Source organism: Elephas maximus, chromosome 19 (assembly GCF_024166365.1).
Source record: "Elephas maximus indicus isolate mEleMax1 chromosome 19, mEleMax1 primary haplotype, whole genome shotgun sequence".
In the NCBI taxonomy this organism is placed as follows: domain Eukaryota; kingdom Metazoa; phylum Chordata; class Mammalia; order Proboscidea; family Elephantidae; genus Elephas; species Elephas maximus.
Genome location: NC_064837.1, coordinates 11,106,486 through 11,125,323, shown reverse-complemented (window position 1 = coordinate 11,125,323; position 18,838 = coordinate 11,106,486). Strand labels below are relative to the sequence as shown.

At 41.7% G+C, this 18,838-nt stretch overlaps 1 protein-coding gene across 2 annotated transcripts in view; it reads right to left on the bottom strand.

Moving 5' to 3' along the window:
• The window catches only part of STX8 (syntaxin 8), a 344,032-nt gene that overhangs the window by 302,425 nt on the left and 22,769 nt on the right, over positions 1-18,838 (bottom strand). For both annotated transcript variants that reach the window (XM_049861531.1, XM_049861530.1), the window contains exon 4: positions 16,582-16,692. In XM_049861531.1, the coding sequence (XP_049717488.1) occupies positions 16,582-16,692 (111 nt within the window). The remainder of the gene's footprint in view (positions 1-16,581; positions 16,693-18,838) is intronic.

Here is an 18,838-nt window from a genome sequence, read left to right as displayed (position 1 = left end):
TCCAACTCACAGTGACCTCATGTGTGCAAAGCAGAACTGTGTTTCATAGGTTTTTCAAGGCTGCGATCTTTAAGACACAGGCTGCCAGGCCAGTCTTCCGAGGCACCCCAGGTGGGTCTGAAGGGCCAGCCTTTCAGCTAGTAGCCCAGTGGCTGACTGTTTGCACCACCCAGGGACCTACATATAAGGGTAGGGAACCCTTTTACTTTCCTGAACTAAAGTCACAACTATAACAATAGTCACGGACCACAATTCAAAACAAGATATCCATCAGATGAGCAAAGCCCAACAAGCTCTGCCACGTCTACAGATGGCTCAGATGTATGAAAATGGTATCCCCAGTGTGCTGCTGCTGGGAGTGGAAAGCCCTGCAAGTGTGCTGCTGCTGGGAGTGGAAAGCCCTGCAAGTGTGCTGCTGCTGGGAGTGGAAAGCACGGCAAGTGTGCTGCTGCTGGGAGTGGAAAGCACGGCAAGTGTGCTGCTGCTGGGAGTGGAAAGCACGGCAAGTGTGCTGCTGCTGGGAGTGGAAAGCCCTGCAAGTGTGCTGCTGCTGGGAGTGGAAAGCCCTGCAAGTGTGCTGCTGCTGGGAGTGGAAAGCCCTGCAAGTGTGCTGCTGCTGGGAGTGGAAAGCCCTGCAAGTGTGCTGCTGCTGGGAGTGGAAAGCACGGCAAGTGTGCTGCTGCTGGGAGTGGAAAGCCCTGCAAGTGTGCTGCTGCTGGGAGTGGAAAGCCCTGCAGGTGTGCTGCTGCTGGGAGTGGAAAGCCTTGCAGGTGTGCTGCTGCTGGGAATGGAAAGCCTTGCAGGTGTGCTGCTGCTGGGAATGGAAAGCCTTGCAGGTGTGCTGCTGCTGGGAATGGAAAGCCCTGCAACTTTTAAGAAACAGATGTGACAATGGAGCCCTAGTGGCCAAGTGGTTTAAGAGCTTGGCTCCTAACCAAAAGGTCTGCAGTTCCAATCCACCAGTCACATTTTAGAAACCATATAAGAGCTCTACTCTGTCCAATAAGGTCTCTATGAGGCAGAATTGACCTGATGGCAATGGGTTTTGTCTGTAGGTAACTATCCTACAGAAATCAAAACAACAGTCCCTAAGGATAATTACAACATTGCTTTTAATGGCAATAAAAAAATAAAAAAAAAAAAACCTAAACCCCAATATCCATCAAATGGGGAGTAGTTGAAAAAATACCTATATATTCATATTGTGGAATTATGTAAGTATTGAAAACAATTTGTTACATCTACTCGTTTGGAGAAATGGCCAAATTTAAGTGAAAAAAGTACATTACAGACTTATATGTGTAATACAATTTTACTTTCATAGAAAATAGGAAAGGAAAACCCGTATTTACGTAGATAAATTTGTAAATATTTGTACAAGCACAGATAGAAGTGGGGGAAAAAACCTCCAGACAGTTAATTCAGGTTACTTCGAGAGAATGGCACTGGAGGGAAGAAAAGGGAGACTATTAACTTTTGGGTTATATGTATTCATTCTAAATTATAACAATCTGACTTATTATAATAAGCAGGTATCATGTTCACAACTTTTTTTAAATCCAATTCAAGAAAGTTCATTTCCCCATAGGAGGTGTGAAGGGAGTGAGGAAGAGAAGATAACAGGGCAACAAAGACCCAGGTGAGGAAAAGACAACTTGGGTGGAGACAATTAGAGGAATTGAAAGCATCCCTCTTCTTTTAAAATTAATAGGAAATAAAAACTAAAATTGAGAAACGCCCAACCAAACACATTCCTAGGAGGAAAAAGCAAAAGATATAAAAGGAAAAAGTAAAGAAGGAAGTTAAATGAGAGGGAAACAGGAAGAAACAAAGAAAGACTAGGGATGGGACAAAAACCTGTAAGAAGTCATTAAGGAGGAAGAGTAAAAATGACAAACAGGTCTGCAGTTACACAGATGGAGAAAATTAAAGAGAGAATTGAAAGATGTTTATAAAGGTGATATGATTTCTATTATAAAGTTAGGAAGTCAAGAATAATCTTATCATTCTCTCCTCTCTCACAAGGGAGAAAAATCCCAGCTCCTCAAAATCCACAACTGGGAGATAGCCTGAGTAAAAGTTCTCCCCTTCTATTTACCTACATCCCCATCTTGTGGTCTGTTCACAGCATAACTCTGTGTGTGTGTGTGTGTGTGTGTGTGTGTGTGTGTATAAAATATTCCCTCTTGACGTCATACTCAGTATCAGTTCACACATCAGATTAACCTTTACATTCGTACAGAATATGGAGACAAGATCAGAAGCTACGGACTCCAGAAATGTAATTTAACAAGAATTAACAAATGCAAGCAATCATCTGTCTGCAGTTCTAAAAAACAGAATGTACGGATCACTGGTAAGGGGGTTCTTCTTCAAAGGTACGTAAACCTCATCAGGATGACATATGGTGTTAACTATCCTAGTTTCTTTTTTTTTTTTAATTTCTATTGTGTTTTAAGTGAAAGTTTACAAATCAGATCAGTCTCTCAAACAAAAATTTACATACACCTTGCCATAGGCTCCTAATTGCTCTCCCTCCAATGAGACAGCACAATTCTTCACTCCACTCTCTCCTCGGGTCCATTCGTGTAGCTTTTGGCCCCCTCTGCCCTCTCATCCCCTCTTCAGACAGGAGATGCCAAGATAGTCTCATGTGTCCACTTGATCCAAGAAGCTCATTCTTTGCCAGTATCATTTTCTATCCCATAGTCCAGTCCAATCCCTGTCTGAAGAGTTACCTTTGGGAATGGTTCCTGTCATGGGCTAACGGAAGGTCTGGGGACCATGGCCTCCGGGGTCTCTCCAGTCCCAGTCTGACCATTAAGTCTGGTCTTTTTAGGAAAATTTGGGGTCTGCATCCCACTGGTCTCCTGCTCCCTCAGGGGTTCTCTGTTGCGTCCCCTGTCAGGGCAGGCATTGGTTGTGGCTGGGCCCCATCTAGTTCTTCTGGTCTCAGGATGATGTAGTCTCTGGTTTATGTGGCCCTTTCTGTCTCTTGGGTTCATACTTACCTTGTGACCTTGGTGTTCTTCATTCTCCTTTGCTCTATGTGGGTTGAGACCAATTGATGCATCTTAGATGGCTGCTTGCTAGCATTTAAGACCTTAGGTGCCACTCTCCCAAGTGGGATGCAGAATGTTTTAATAGATTTTATTATGCCAATTGACTTAGATGTGCCCTGAAACCATGGTCCCCAGACCCCTGCCCCTGCTACGCTGGCCTCTGGAGCATTCAGTTTATTCAGGAAACGTCTTTGCTTTTGATTTGCTCCATTTGTGCTGACCTCTCCTGTATTGTGTACTGCCTTTCCCTTCACCTAAAATAAAACTTATCTACTATCTAATTAGTGGATACCCCCTCCCACCCTCCCTCCCTCCCCCTTCTCGTAACCATCAAAGAATACTTTCTTCTCTGTTTAAACTGTTCCTCCAGTTCTTATAATAGTGGTCTTATACAATATTCGTCCTTTTGCAATTGACTAATTTTACTCAGCATAATGTCTTCCAGATTTCTCCATGTTATGAAATGTTTCATGGATTCAACATCGTTCTTTATCGATGTGTAGCATTCCATTGTGTGAATATACCGTAGTTTATTTATCCATTCATCGGTTGAGGGCACCTTGGTCACTTCCAACGTTTTGCTATTGTAAACAGTGCTGCAGTGAACATGGGTGTGTGTATATATATCTGCTCATGTAAACGCTCTTATTTCTCTAGGATATATTCCAAGGAGTGGGATTGCTGGATCGTATGGTAGTTCTATTTCTAGTTTTTTAAGGAAGCCCCAAATCGATTTCTAAAGTGGTTGTACCATTTGACATTCCCAACAGCAGTGTATAAGTGCCCCAATCTCTCCACAGCCTCTCCAAAATTTATTCTTTTGTATTTTTTGGATTAATGCCAGCCTTGTTGGAATGAGATGGAATCTCATTGTAGTTTGATTTGCATTTCTCTAATGGCTCATGACCGTGAGCATTTCCTCATGTATCTGTTAGCTACCTGAATGTCTTCTTTAGTGAAGTGCCTGTTCATATACTTTGCCCATTTTTTAATTGGGTTATTTATTTTTTTGTGGTTGAGTTTTAGCAGAATCACGTAGATTTTATAGATCAGGCGCTGGTCGGCAATGTCATAGCTAAAAACTTCTTCCCACCCTGTAGGTAGTCTTCTTACTCTTGGTGAACTTTTTGGATGAGCGTAGATGTTTGATTTTTAGGAGCTCCCAGTTATCTGGTTTCTCTTCAGCATTTTTAGTATTGTTTTGTATATGGTTTATGCCATGTATTAGGGCTCCTAACATTGTCCCTATTTTTTCTTCCATGATCTTTACCATTTTAGACTTTATATTTAGGACTTTGATCCATTTTGAGTTAGTTTTTGTGCATGGTGTGAGGTATGGGTTTTGTTTCATTGTTTTGCAGATGGATATCCAGTTATGCCAGCACCATTTATTAAAAAGACTGTCGTCCTGACAGGGAACACAACAGAGAACCCCTGAGGGAGCAGGAGAGCAGTGGGATGCAGACCCCAAATTCTCATAAGACCAGACTTAATGGTCTGACTAAGACTGGAAGGACCCTGGTGGTCGTGGCCCCCAGACCTTCTGTTGGCCCAGGACAGGAACCATTCCCGAAGCCAACTCTTCAGACGTGGATTGGACTGGACAATGGGTTGGAGAGGGATGCTGGTGAGGAGTGAGCTTCTTGGATCAGGTGGACACTTGAGACTATGTTGGCATCTCCTGCCTGGAGGGGAGATGAGAGGGTGGAGGGGGTTAGAAGCTGGCGAAATGGACACGAAAAGAGAGAGCGGAGGGAGAGAGCGGGCTGTCTCATTAGGGGGAGAGTAATTGCGAGTGTGTAGCAAGGTGTATATGGGTTTTTGTGTGAGAGACTGACTTGACTTGTAAACTTTCACTTAAAGCACAATAAAAATTATTTAAAAAGCCAGTCAAAAAATAGGGTAATCAAATATGAAAAAAATGTGAGCCATACCCTTCACCAAATTAAATTCCAAATGGATCAAATAGTTGAACAGTTATAAAACCATGAAAGTACTAGAAAAAAATAGAATTTCTTTATAACCTTGGCTACACTATAATTATATATAATAACTGTTGTTGTTGTGGTTGTTAATTGCCACTGAGTCGACTCTGACTCATGCTGACCTTATGTATAACAGAGTGAAACACTGTCCAGTCCTGCACCATCCTCACAATTGTGGTGTGTTTGAGCCCACTGTTGCAACCACCACATTAATCCATTTCATGGAGGGTTTCCCTCGTTTTCGATGACCCTCTACTTGACCAGATATGATGTCCCTTTCTGACAATTGTTCTTTCCTGATGACGTGTCCAAAGTAAGGAAGTTGGTCAAGAAATCAAACGATATATTGTTTTGGGAAATATAATAACCAAACCTGCTGCCATCGACTCAAGTCCAACTCACAGCAACCCTCTAGGATGGAGTAAAGCTGCCTCCCAGGGTTTCCAAGGAGCAGCTGGTAGATTTGAACTGCTGACCTTTTGGACATCAGCTAAGCTCTTAACTACTACGCCACCAGGGCTCTGGAAATATAGTAACTACATAAATTATGCCTTGGAAGAAGTACAGCCAGAGTGCTGCCTAAAAGTGAGGATGGCAAGACTTCATCTCACTTACTTTGGACATGTTGTCAGGAGGGACCAGTTCCTGGAAAAGGACATTATGCTTGGCAAAGTAAAGGGTCAGTGAAAAAGCGGAAGATCTTCAATAAGATGGATTGGCACAGTAGCTGCAACAGTGGGCTCAAACTTAGCAAAGATTGAGGATGGCGCAGGACCAGGCAGTGTTTTGTTCTGCTGTACACAGGGTCGCTATGAGTCAGAATCAACTCGGTGGCACCTAACGACAACGTAAATTATAAAATTCCTAGAAGACAACATCAGAGAAAATCTAGGTGACCTTAGATACAACAACAAAAGAATGATTCATGAAAGAAAAAAACCAGTAAGTTGAACTTTATTAAAATTAAAAACTTCCGTTCTCCAAAAGATACTGTTAAGAGAATAAAAAGGCAAGCCACAAACTGGGAAAAAATATTTGTTTTAACACTTATCTGATAAAGGACTTGTATGCAAAATTTAGAAAGAACTCTTAAACTCAACAGTAAGAAAACAAACAACTCAATTAAAAACTGGGTAAAATATCTGGACACTTCACTAAAGGAGATACACAGATAGCAAATAAACATATGAAAAGATGCTCATGGTCGTATGTCATTAGGAAACTACAAATTAAAACAACAATGAGATGCTATTATACACCTATCGGAACAGCTACAATCCCAAAAACTGACAATATCATATGCTAGCAGGGATGCGGAACAGAAACAAATGGTATGGTTTGGCAATGTCTTACAAAGATAAACATAGTCCTACCACATGATCTAGCAATCATACTCCTAGGCATTTACCCGAATGAGTTGAAAACTTACATCCACACAAAAACATGCACATGAGTGTTTTTAGAAGCTTTATTCATACTCACCAAAAACTGGAAACAACCAGTAGGTCTTTCAATAGGTGAATGGATAAACAAATTGTGGTAAACCCATACAATGGAATATTACTCAGTGATAAAAAGAAATGAGCTATCAAGCCACAGAAAGACATGGAGGAATTTTAGTGCATATTGCTAAGCGAAAGAAGTCAGTCTGAAAGTTAAAGGCTAAATACTGTATGATTCCAATTAAATAACATTTTGGAAAAGGCAAAACTATAGAGAGAGTAAATAGATGAGTACCAGGGGTTTGGGTGGAGGGAAGGCAAGAGTCCACAGAGCATAGGAGATTTTTAGGCCAGAGAAACTATTCTGCGTGATACTGTAATGGTAGGCACATGGCATTACGCATTTGTCAAAACCCATAGGGCTGTACGACACACAGAGAGAACCCTAATGTGGACTACGGACTACAGTTAATAAGAACGCATCGATGTGGGCTCATCAGCTGTAGCAAATGTACCACACTAACACAAGATGTCAGCAATAAGGGGTAGATGGGAACTCTCTACCGTCTGCTCCATCTTCTGTAAAACTAAAACGGCTCTATAAAATAAAGTTTATTAATTAAGGGAAAAAATACACTGGAGAATTTCATTATAGCCTTGGATACACTATAATTATATATAATAACTACATAAAACTCTAAGCTATAACTATATAAAACTATTCATATATATACGCCCTTAAAACCCATTGCTGTCAAGTTGATTCGGACTCACAGTGACTCTATAGGACAGAGCAGAACTGCCCCGTAGGGTTTCCAAGGAGTGGCTGGTGGATTCGAATTTGGTTAGCGGTCGTAGCTCTCAACCACTGCACCACCATATATATATATAGAGAGAGAGAGAGATACATACATAGAAATGTATAGCTAGAAATATATATATATACACACACACAGATATATATATATCGGATTAGAGTAAGATTCAAAAGGTTAATAGCACTCTCTTTTTTTCAGGGAAGCCTATATGGAAACAGGCACTGACATAAATTGCTGCCAGAAGTATAAACTGGTTCTACCCCTCTGGAGGGCAATGTGCCAAATGCTATCAAAATTACAAATGCTCACAGGTCTCCCTCGATATTTGAAAGTAGAGTGTTCCTATAAAACCTTTCATATGCTGAAATGTGGTAATGCGAAGAAGCAATTACCATTAATTTATATAGAAAAAATTTTTGAGAGTTCCCAGACCCAGAAAATAACCTACCAAATAACACATAAAACCTAAAATCACACTAACAAAGCTATGGCGGCTTTGTAACTGTAGACCCCAGGGAAGGAGCTTGGCAAAGCTGCTCTTGCTGCTTGAGGTGCAAGCTGCCTCTTTAATGGCTCGCTGCAAAACGAACACTGAACACTGTTTCCGTTTTTTGCCTTTTTTCATAAAAGCAAAAATCCTCTTTGGATTTCTTTCGGTTAGCGAAAACAGGTACTAATGTAGGTCTTTTATAAAAGCAAAATAGCTTAAGGTAAACTTTCAAAAAGTGGGGGTACCTATATACCCTTTGACCTAGCCATCTACTTCTGACAACTTATGTAGAGGTATTCTTTCACATACTCACGATCCCTCACGTATGAGGTAATTCGCTGCTGTATTTTTTAACAGAAAAAGATTGGCAACAATACACACATCTATCAGTAGGGAACTGGTTAAATAAAGTATGGTACATGCATACAATGAAATATTATAAGCAATAAAAACTAATGAAAAAACCTTAATGTGCTGACTTGGGAAGCCCTCCAAGATATTTGATGAGGTGAAAAAAGAAAGCTGTAGAATAATATGCATAATCTGCTACCATTTGTGTAAAACATGGAAGAAAATGTATTTATATTTGCTGGTATACACTTAAAGGATACACCAGAAATTATTAACCATGATCACTTATGCCGGGCAGCGGGCAACACAGTGTGAGGTTAAGCCTTTCACTGATGCTGTCAGACACTTTAAAAAATCTTTCAGCCACATGAATGTATTACTCATGCAAAACACAATGTCCTTCCTCTCCTCTTGGTAGTATGTCTGGCTGTGTGGCTGGGACTTGCTACAGCTGCCCTGAGAGGGTAACAGGAGTCAGCCTGAAGACAAAGCCAACGCCCTGACGGAGGCACAGCAAAGGGGTAGCAAGAACCGAGATCCTTGACGTCACTGGGCTGTTGAATTAACCAACCCTCCCACCTCTCTAACTTGAAACTTACTATTCTGTGAGATACTTTCCCTATTTAAGCTATTTTGAGTAGGGTTATCTGTTACGTGTGGCTGAGGCTCCTGACTAGCGTGCCATCCACTTTGTAAATGCTGGCTTGGGTGGTAAGAATGATAAACACCATCTCCTTCAGACCTTTAGGGACTGTACCTAGTCCTCCTCCTCTGACTACTGCAGAAACAATCTCCTCTTCTAAATCTTCGTAGCACATTACACGTGTCCATTTGCACATATTTCACTGCACTGTAATTTCTTTGTTTTTATGTTTCCCCTTTCTGACTGAAAGGAGCCCTGGTGGCACAATGGTTAAGAGCTAGGCTGCTAACCAAAAGGCTGGCAGTTTGAACCCACCCAGCTGCTCCGAGGGAAGAAGACCTGGCGATCTGCTCCCATAAAGATTACGGCCTAGAAAACCCTATGGGGAAACTGTACTGTCACAGGAGATCATTACGAGACAAAATCAACTCCATGGGACCTAACAACAACCACCACCTGACTGAAGTTTTCAAGAACCAAGCATTATAAATAATGAACAAATACAAGGGTCACCTCTCAGTCCACCTCATTTGTTTCTATGAACTCCTGATTTTAATTTTACTATGATTCTAATCTTACTAAGGAAGTAGCAAGATTATGTACCAAAGTTACTTATCTTTCCAACAAACGACCCAAAATAATAAGTGAGGCAGATATAAGGATACATGCTTCACCAAGTTTCATTTCACTTTCCTCTTCTTGAGCAGAGAGCACTTTCCTTTTCTTGAGCAAAAAAGATAACATTTCCCAGCCTCCCTTGCAGCTAGGTTGGAGTCATGTGATTAGTTACAGCCATTGGTTGCGTTATGCCACTTGCAGACCAAAGCATATGAGGGGTGTGAGTTTTCCACACCTCTCTCTTCTCCTGTAGTGATGAACATGGAGATCTTGTGTCAAGACACCACAGCCATTAAATGGAGACACCTGAATCCCTGAGTCACTGTTTGAAGGGAACAGTCTTGGAGAATCACCAGATTTTACAAGAGGGAAGCAAAACAGTTCTCAGGTGTTAACCTCCTAAGATTTCCAGGTATGTTTAGTTGCTAGAGCATAGCTATCACATGCTGACTCATTCAATCCATCAATCAACAAAAATTTGCTGAGTGCCTACTATATATCCAATTCTGTCCTGGGTACTAAAGGAGAGACAGAAAAAAAGTAAAGACAATCAGTCGTTGAGAAAATATTTATTAAGCATTGAGGTAGGCTTTGGTCCCTATCCTCAAGGTATTTAAAATCTAGATGGAGAAACAAAATGTACACTGCAAAGAAAAGAGAAACACAGTTAAGTACTAACCATGCTGCCTCCGTAACTAAACTGGTTCCCCCTGATACCTGCTCAAAGCACAATGTGCTTTCCTGTTAATTTATTTTACTTATTCGTGTGGTTCTTTAATTCATGGCCATTTCTTTCATTGGAGTATACACAGCTCAAAAGCAAAACACTAGCTGTTCTTTGTTGTTTGTTTTTTTGCCACGACATTCCCAGTACCAGTCCTTAGCACACAGTGAGCCCTCAATAAACATTTCTTTAATGAAAGAAGGTTCCTCTTCATCACAATGGTTTTGCTTCCTTACCTATTTTTCATTAAATTAGCAGAACATTTTCTTTTTCTTAGCTGTACTTAATACATTCTTGGTTCAATTACTCTTGGGTCCACTTAAATGGAAAAAAGCAAAGCTTTAGTAATTTTAGCACATCCTTTACACGGTGGAAACCCTGGTGGCGTACTGGTTAAGTGCTACGGCTGCTAACCAAAGAGTCAGCAGTTTGAATCCACCAGGCGCTCCTTGGAAACTCTATGGAGCAGTTCTACTCTGTCCTATAGGGTCGCTATGAGTCAGAATCGACTCCACGGCACTGGGTTTGGTTTTTTTTACATGGTAGAAAAACCAGAAAGTTAGTGTCTTTCTGGGGCATAAATAAAAGGGAGAAATAATTAAGGCTTCTCCATTGTCTCAGAAACCCTGGTAGTGTAGTGGTTAAGTGCTACCACTGCAAACCAAAAGGTCGGCAGTTCAAATCTACCAGACACTCCTTGGAAACTCTATGGGGCAGTTCTATTCTGTCCTCTACGGTTGAAATCGACTTGATGGCAACGGTTTTTGGTTTTTTCTATTGTCTCACATGATCAGGCTAATGATTCATATGTATGTATACTCCTTAGCAATTTCCCACTTCTAGAAGACTAGGTGGGTCGTATGTTAATAACTTTAAGCAACAAAAAGCATAAATCAATGATTCTTTACGAAATCTAAGTGCTATCAGGTACAAATCATCCCTCTTATAAAACAGACTTAAACCCAAGGAACACATTCAATGACGTAAAATGGGGGCGGGGTGGTTTTAATATAAGATTTAATGTGGATTTTTCTTTTATCCATCTTGGCTTCCAATACAGTGATAAGAAATATAAATTGGAAATATAATGCTTTTGTCAGTAGCTCAAAGAAAAAGCAAATACCTAAAATTAAAATTTCTAGTCTAAGAAAATGTGAATACTTCATTATCATCTCCTGCTCTTTTTTCTGCTTTTAGTAATTGGCTCTGCTTGTCAATAGAGCCTTCCTGACATATAACTACCATCTCAAACTCTGCCTAACTTCCTGTTTCCTAAAATCCCCAACAGAGCTGGTGGTGTGAAGACTAAAGCTCAGCCAATTAGCCACCCACTACAGCCAACTTAATCACATAACCTTTGAGATGGTCACAGGGCAGTGGAGAATGTGAAGATTTTTTTTTCTCTTTACTGACAAAGATTTAACTAATTGTGAGACTGAGCAATGCCCTCAGATATAAAGGGGCAATGGACTTTTAAATCTGAAGCTGTGTCACTGCTTGCTAAGTTGGGGCTTATCTTCTTCTAAGAGACAGTGCTGCACAGAGACTTCTTTAACAAGTTTCCAAATACCCTAAATTAGTCAACCATTGCTTATTTAGTCCAAGGCCTCACATCAAGGCTTACTGCTTTAGAATAATGATCGGTAATCCTTAAGGTAAAACGAAGATTCTGTCACATGACAGGCCCGCATTCAGTGATGTGATTGCCACATTAATGTCTGCTTGAAGGAAATGCTAATCCAAACCGAATCCTGACAAGACTCTTCTCCCCTTAATAAGGTCACAGATGAGGATGAAGGGAACAGGGACAGGAGGACTCCTGGGAACAAGGGATGGGAAGACAGACAGAGGAGACTCAAGGGTTTAGGCAAGAGTGGCCGAGGTGAAGGGCAAGTCAGGGGAGGATTACACAAAGCAAACAGGAAAAAGAGAAACAGAGGTAGGGGATTCCAGCAGAAGAGACGGTCACGCGGCTCCCAGTGAGTTCTGGTAGGGCTGACTGATCTTGTTGTTGCTGTCGGTAATCACAGGGCCTGGAAATACTGATGAGCAGCAGATCAGCCCCAGAGCTCCAACAGTAAATGTGTTGTTGTCATAGCCTAGCATTAATGACAAAATGTGCAGCAGTGAGTATGTCTATAGCATTTCCCAGTTCTGACAAGGTTTTATGGTTAATGTGTTTCTGTAGGTATGACCTAAGGAAAAGACGTGTGCCTGGCTCCCAAAGTGACAAAGCAGCCCACACTGACCTCTCTGAGATCAAGAATTACAGAAGCAAACAAAAATGTTGGAGGAGCCCAAAAACAGGAATAAACGGTTGAGAGGACTGGGGAAATCTTTGTGAGTCATTGAAGACAGCAGAGAATCCAACCGGCAGAGAAGGAAATGAGGTTTCTCCAGAGACACGGCTGAAAGGTCCCTGTAGTTGGTGTTAGAAATGATGAGACAATCTGACAATCAAGAAGCAAAGGATAAAACTGAACTGTGAACTGAAATTGGTCATGTCTACAACTGAATTCAGAGCCTCAGAAGACTAGGTGCAAGCAAAAGAATGATTATGGTATGAGAAGTTGAGGATGGAAAGAGAGGCCTCGAGCTTGGGGATTAGGGGGGAAAAAAGGCAAAAATAACACTGACATAGGCAGGTGAGTAAGTCAAAGACCAGCCACTCTGACGTCAAATCTAAGACAATCTATTCCTATCAACCTACTGACTTTAACATTCATTCATGAACTCATCTTTACATGCAGTACTTGCCCCTAGTAGGTCCATATTGGGGCTATCCTCCCTGACTAGTTAGGTCAACACTACCTAGTGTCCATTTCCATAGTGCTGGATCAAGTTTCCCCAGGATTCTTCTACACAGTATTTGAGAATGATCTTATCTAGAACACATTTTCTTACTGACCAGATTCCCCTGGAACGTCGATAGGACTTCCACTTTCTGGACAGGTATATGTGGACGCATTCCGGTTAGGGGGGTGTCTTAGTCACCTGGTGCTGCTATAACGGATATAGCACAAGTGGATGGCCATAAGAAAGAGAAATTTATTTCCTCACAGGAAAGCAGGCGAAAAGTCCAAATTCAGGGCGTCAGCTCCAGGGGAAGGTTTTCTCTCTCTGTGGGCTCTGGAGGAAAGTCTTTCTCATCAATCTTCCCCTGGACTAGGAGCTTCTCTGAGCAGGAATCCCAGGTCTAAAGGACGCGCTCTGCTCCCAGTGCTTCTTTCTCGGTGGCACGAGGTCCTAATTCTTTGCTTGCTTCCCTTTCCTTTCTATCTCTTGAGAGATAAAAGGTGGCGCAGGCCACACCCCAGGGACACCCCCTTTACCTTGGATCAGGAATGTGACCTGGGTAAGGGTGTTACAATCCCACCTAATCCTCTTTAACATAAAATTACAGTCACAAAATGGAGCACAACCACACAAAACTGGGAATCATGGCCCAGCCAAATTGATATGCATTTTGGGGGGGACACAATTCAATCCATGACAGGTAGGTACAATCTAAAGCAATCCCAGCCTGAAAAGGATTCACCAGAATGACGCAGGAACTCACCTCCCAGGTCACCCGTTACTCTCCTTCCTCATTTTACTTGCAATGACTTACTTTCTTCAAGGTGATCAATACCCAGTTGCCACACTGGTTTCTCACTCTCAGCCTAGACCCACGTCACCTGGACTGGATGACCACTGTTACGCCCATTCTTACCTTCTTCAAATTATTCCTCAGGACTCATTTCTCCTCTATTTGTTTTTGTTAGATTCCACTGAGTCAGTTCTGACTCACAGCCACCCGTGTACAATAGAAGAAAATGCTGCCCGGTCCTGCGCCATCTTCATAGTCATTGCTGTGTCTGAGCCCACTGCTGCATCTCTACAGTACTTACATATTTTTAAACAGAATTCTTCTAGAAGCTTATTCTGAACTATTCTAGACTTCTGTTCCTGAATAACAACAACAAAAAAAAAAAACCACAACGATATATATGTTGCCCTCATTTTCATTTTGAGAGCATGTCAATATGCCTGGTCAGTTGCCTTGATTATTTCAAAATCCTCAGTTTCAAAGTCCTTCCCAGTTTCCCCTCTATCTGGTCCCCCTGGCCTCTTGCCCCCTAACCATTCACCAAAGAGCAACACCTTTAGGACCACCGTTTGGGCAGCCGTAGGGGTAGGACTTAATATGTCCTCAGAAGGCCTGAGGACATGTTACCACTAACCGGCCAAATTCCCTAAAAGTCTCCCATCAATTAATTCACTTCGGTTTAAGTCCTGGCGCTCAAGGAGGCTTCAGGAGATAAGTCACTGCCAGCCACTGGCTCCATTGCTAGAATTAACGTGAAGCTGTTTTCTGATAAGACATCGAGCAGCAAGCCAAGCACTGACAGACAAATTAGATTTGAAAGGTAAGGATGAAAGTGTAGGGGACCAGGTGCAGAACATGGAGCAGTAGAGGTCAAGGGACCAGGTCCCTCTGGAGCACTCAGAGGGTATCTGAGGAGGGACAGGAGGCCTCTGGGAAGCAAGGGGGCAGCATACACTCACTCCGAGTCTGATGACAGCACACACTTCAATAATAACATCTCATACATTTCACATTTGTAAAGGAGTCCCGGATGGTACAAAAAGGTAACACGCTCAGCTGCTACACAAAAGGCTGGAGGTTCAGCTCCAACCAGAGGTGCCTCAGAAGAAAGGCCTGGTGACCTACTTCTCCAACACGAGTCCCCAAAAGCTGTACGGAGCACAGCTCTGCTCTGACACACACGAGGTCCGCGAGCTGAGGCTGCCTCAGCGGCAACTGTTTTCCAAATCTGTAAAGGTTGCAGTATTTACAAAGCTTTCACCTCTCTGGAAACCCCTGGAAACCCTGGTGGCGTAGCGGTTAAGAGTTACAGCTGCTAATCAAAGGTCAGCAGTTCAAATCCACCCGGCGCTCCTTGGAAACCCTATGGGGCAGTTCTACGCTGTCCAGTAGAGTTGTTATGAGTCAGAATCAACTCGACAGCAACAGGCTTCAGCCATCTATCACCTCATTTGATGCCAACAACGATGAGAAATAGGCAGATGTGTATTCCCATTTTAAGGTCAACAACTTTGAAGCCCAGATAGTGGGGTGATAATAAACAATAGAGCTGAGACCTTCTAACCCCAGTTCAGCTCTTTTTACCGTACAATGGTCAAGAGTTTAGATCTGGCAGCATAGAGATCTAGATGAAATTCAGGCTGAGACTTAGTCGTTTTGCAATCTTCTAACCGTTACTTGAACCCTCTGGGCCTCGGTCTCTTCTTGGTGAACTGGTGGTATCAGCAGCACCTACCTCAAAAGGCGACTGTAAAAGAAGACGCCCTGAACAGATGTACGGAAAGAGCTAAGCACAGTGCCTGGCACACAGAGACCAAACAGTAAACACAAGCTATTCCTCCCTCACTGACTCCCACAGTAATGACTTAAAATTTCATTTAGTTTCCCAAATGTCGTAGTTTCCTTCTGAAAATATTGGACCATTCGTTACTGAGAAGACTGGGCCGACAAGAAAAGAAAGCTCCATCCTCTTACGCTTGCCCTAGGTTGTGGCTCACACCCCAGCCGCGTGTTAGAATCATCCAGGACCCCCTTTACCCAACCCCTAGTCTGACTTAATTGGTCTGAGGTGGGGTTCAGGAATGCGTAGGCAGGGTCAAAAACCATTCCTCTTGGGAAGCCAGATTATTCCTAACTAGGAATGAGGCAGAAACAATCTGCCTCTCCACAAATGAAAGCATCATCCCTAGTGGGGAAGAGGGCGAGAGGCCAGTTTCTATCCTAAGCTCATTTCCTTCTGTTATGGCTCCCACAATGAAGTCAAGGGAGTTGCTGGAAGCAAGGGGGAACCCAATGCTAAAGACGTAACAATTTATGGTTCGTTAACCTCAGCCTTGGAAAGCTGGACCGCTTCTCTGGGTCTTCCAGCCGAGCTGAGCTCAGAGCAGCTGTCAACTGTATAGTGTGAATCACTCACTGGCAACAAACAGTGAGAATAATTCAACTACCTGCTCCTCGGCCTCCTTGAACGCTGGACTGCAGTCTTATTTTACAGACATTTTTTCAACATGCCAATAAAAAACTCGTTTCTCTGCACAGATAACTCAAATGACTTCAAGAGTTTAAGAGTCAACTAACAGAGCAGAAAGCTCAACCAAAGAATGCAAAAGAAATTTTCCGACTTAGTCTTGTATTCTACCTAAGCATGATCCACCCAAGATGGGACCAGCTGAAAATACCTGCTTTATTCAACCTAGAAAACGAATGAAAACCAAATTGAATAAAAATTGTAGTCAAACACCGTAAGTGAACAGAATACATTTTACTAGTTAAAGAAATTAAACTATTCAGGAAAAAGCTGTCATCTGTGCCAATAAATTTTCACCCACCAAGTAATCCCTGTAAGTGAAAACATCATACCTGATTAGATCTGGTTCTGCACCCTCATTCTTAAAGGATGCCAGAAGTAGTCTCTCTCGAGTTACAAGATCATCCAATAGGTTCTGTCTTCGATCCCCTTCAAGCTGGGTTCTGCAGATATCTCGTTAAGGTGCAACAGTGGATGAGCTGCGTCATTTTACCAGTTACGTGATTAAGTTAGCTCTCCAAGTCAGTGGTAATTTTACAGACTCTAATCAACAACATCCAAAAGGTATCTGAACCATTCTTATCCTTTCCCCACTCTGACCTTCCACTTCACTGATCCTTCAAGCTTAGGACCTCGACAGTGCCATAGCAGAGAATTTACAAACACAGACACAGACCCACGATACGGCTTCTTTCACTGAGAGATATACTAAATAAATATTCTCTTCCTCTCAAAAAAAAACCAAACCTGTTGCTGTCGAGTCGATTCCAACTCATAATGACCCTACAGGGCAGAGCAGAGCTGCCCCATAGTTTCCAAGGAATGCCTGGTGGATTTGAACTGCCGACCTTTTGGTAAGTAGCCATAGCACTTAACCACTACACCACCAGGGTTTCCCTCTTCCTCTCAGCGACCAATATTTAAGTGAGTATTCCTGTCAGTAAGGCAATCTGGCTCCGCGATGCCTTAGATTTTAAGTTCTAAGCGTCAGTGCTCAAAGAGTGTTTTCCTGAACATTAATGCCCTAAGATGCTCTGTTTAGGGGGAAAAAAAAGGGTTCTCTATAATGCCCTTTCTTTCGTATTAACACACCTATTAATATACCTGAAGTACATTTTATAAAATGCTATTTTGTGCACCAGATTTACTCTTAAAATTGCCACCATCAGTTAATTAATTAAATATATGATCTTTAGCTCCAAAGAAAATTGCTTTAAAAATCAGTTTTGTTATTCTAATATGTATGCCAGACTAGGAGTTCAAATGCCAGAGTTTTAGTCCTATTTCGAGTACTATCTATATGATTTTGGAAAGGTTACTTCACCTTTTTGGATCTGTTTCCTTATATATGAGGTCAAATAATCTCTAACACCTTTGCCAGCACAATCCATTAGTGATCATTAAAAAAAATAAGGCATGACTAAACCTAGTTTTATATATTAGTTTTCTTGAATAAAGCTACACAAGCTCTTCTAGGCTAAATCGTACGTGTGTGTGTGTGTGTGTTTTTTAAAAACCAAAATAAAGGAATTGTTGACGGAGAAAACTGAAGAGAACCGGAGAAAGCTAATGACGATTTTCGAACGGACATATCTCACCCAGGCATAAAAAATGAGAGTAAAAACAAGCTACCTTTACTCTTTGGGCTTTACCTGGCTTTTGCTCTTTTATTAAATGTCCTATCTTTTATTAAAGCTAAAACATTGATGATTCAAAATAGCCCCTGGGCACAATTTCCTAGTTCTAGTAATGGCAAGCCATTAATGAAATGGATACTTTAGATTTATAACTTTCTTTTGAGAAAAAGATTTTAAAACATTACGTTTAGGCCCAAAAAAGTTTCTGAGAAGTTGGCAGACTCAAATAATAGCATCACCATTTCCCTGGGTGCAAAACCAGGGTCCAGTGAGTCTATAATTTCTCAGTGATCATTTTGATTTAAAAAAAAAACAAACAAAAGCTGACTAGCTAGTAGAACAGTAGATGGATCCAGTAACAGACAGTAATTAGAAAATCATAAACCTCCTAACCAGTGTAGCTGAACAGGGCTAGTGGCTTCAGATGAAAAGATAAAAAAGGATTCTGTCAGCATTCCACAACGCCAGACTTTTCTGAGTCATATCACTACCATTATTTCCCAGTTCCAAGCGAACCATCTTGGAAACCTTGACGTAGCAACGACAATTAAGAAACAGGGGGCTTAAGTACTTCCTCAATATTAATAAGGGCCAAACGTTACCCTGTTGATGAATACACTATCAACAATACATACGTGTTTTGAATTTGTGGTAAATTACCAATAGTTTTCCTGCCATCTGAAAGAAGCTCCTCAAAAAAAAAAAAATGTCAGAAGCTGTGACAGGAATTACACAAGACAAAATGGAAATATTAAGTTATGCAAACTACTGATTGTGTCACAGTGTCCTGTTCAACCTTCCCTTGCAACCTTTGCCCGGTAGCACTTCAGTGTCTGACCAACCACGCAGACATATCTGCTCTTCTGCAATCTAACATTAAAACAAGCACAGATTCAAAACGGCTCAAGGATTTAAACACAGAAAATGACAGTGTAAAAGCATCCTAAGAAGA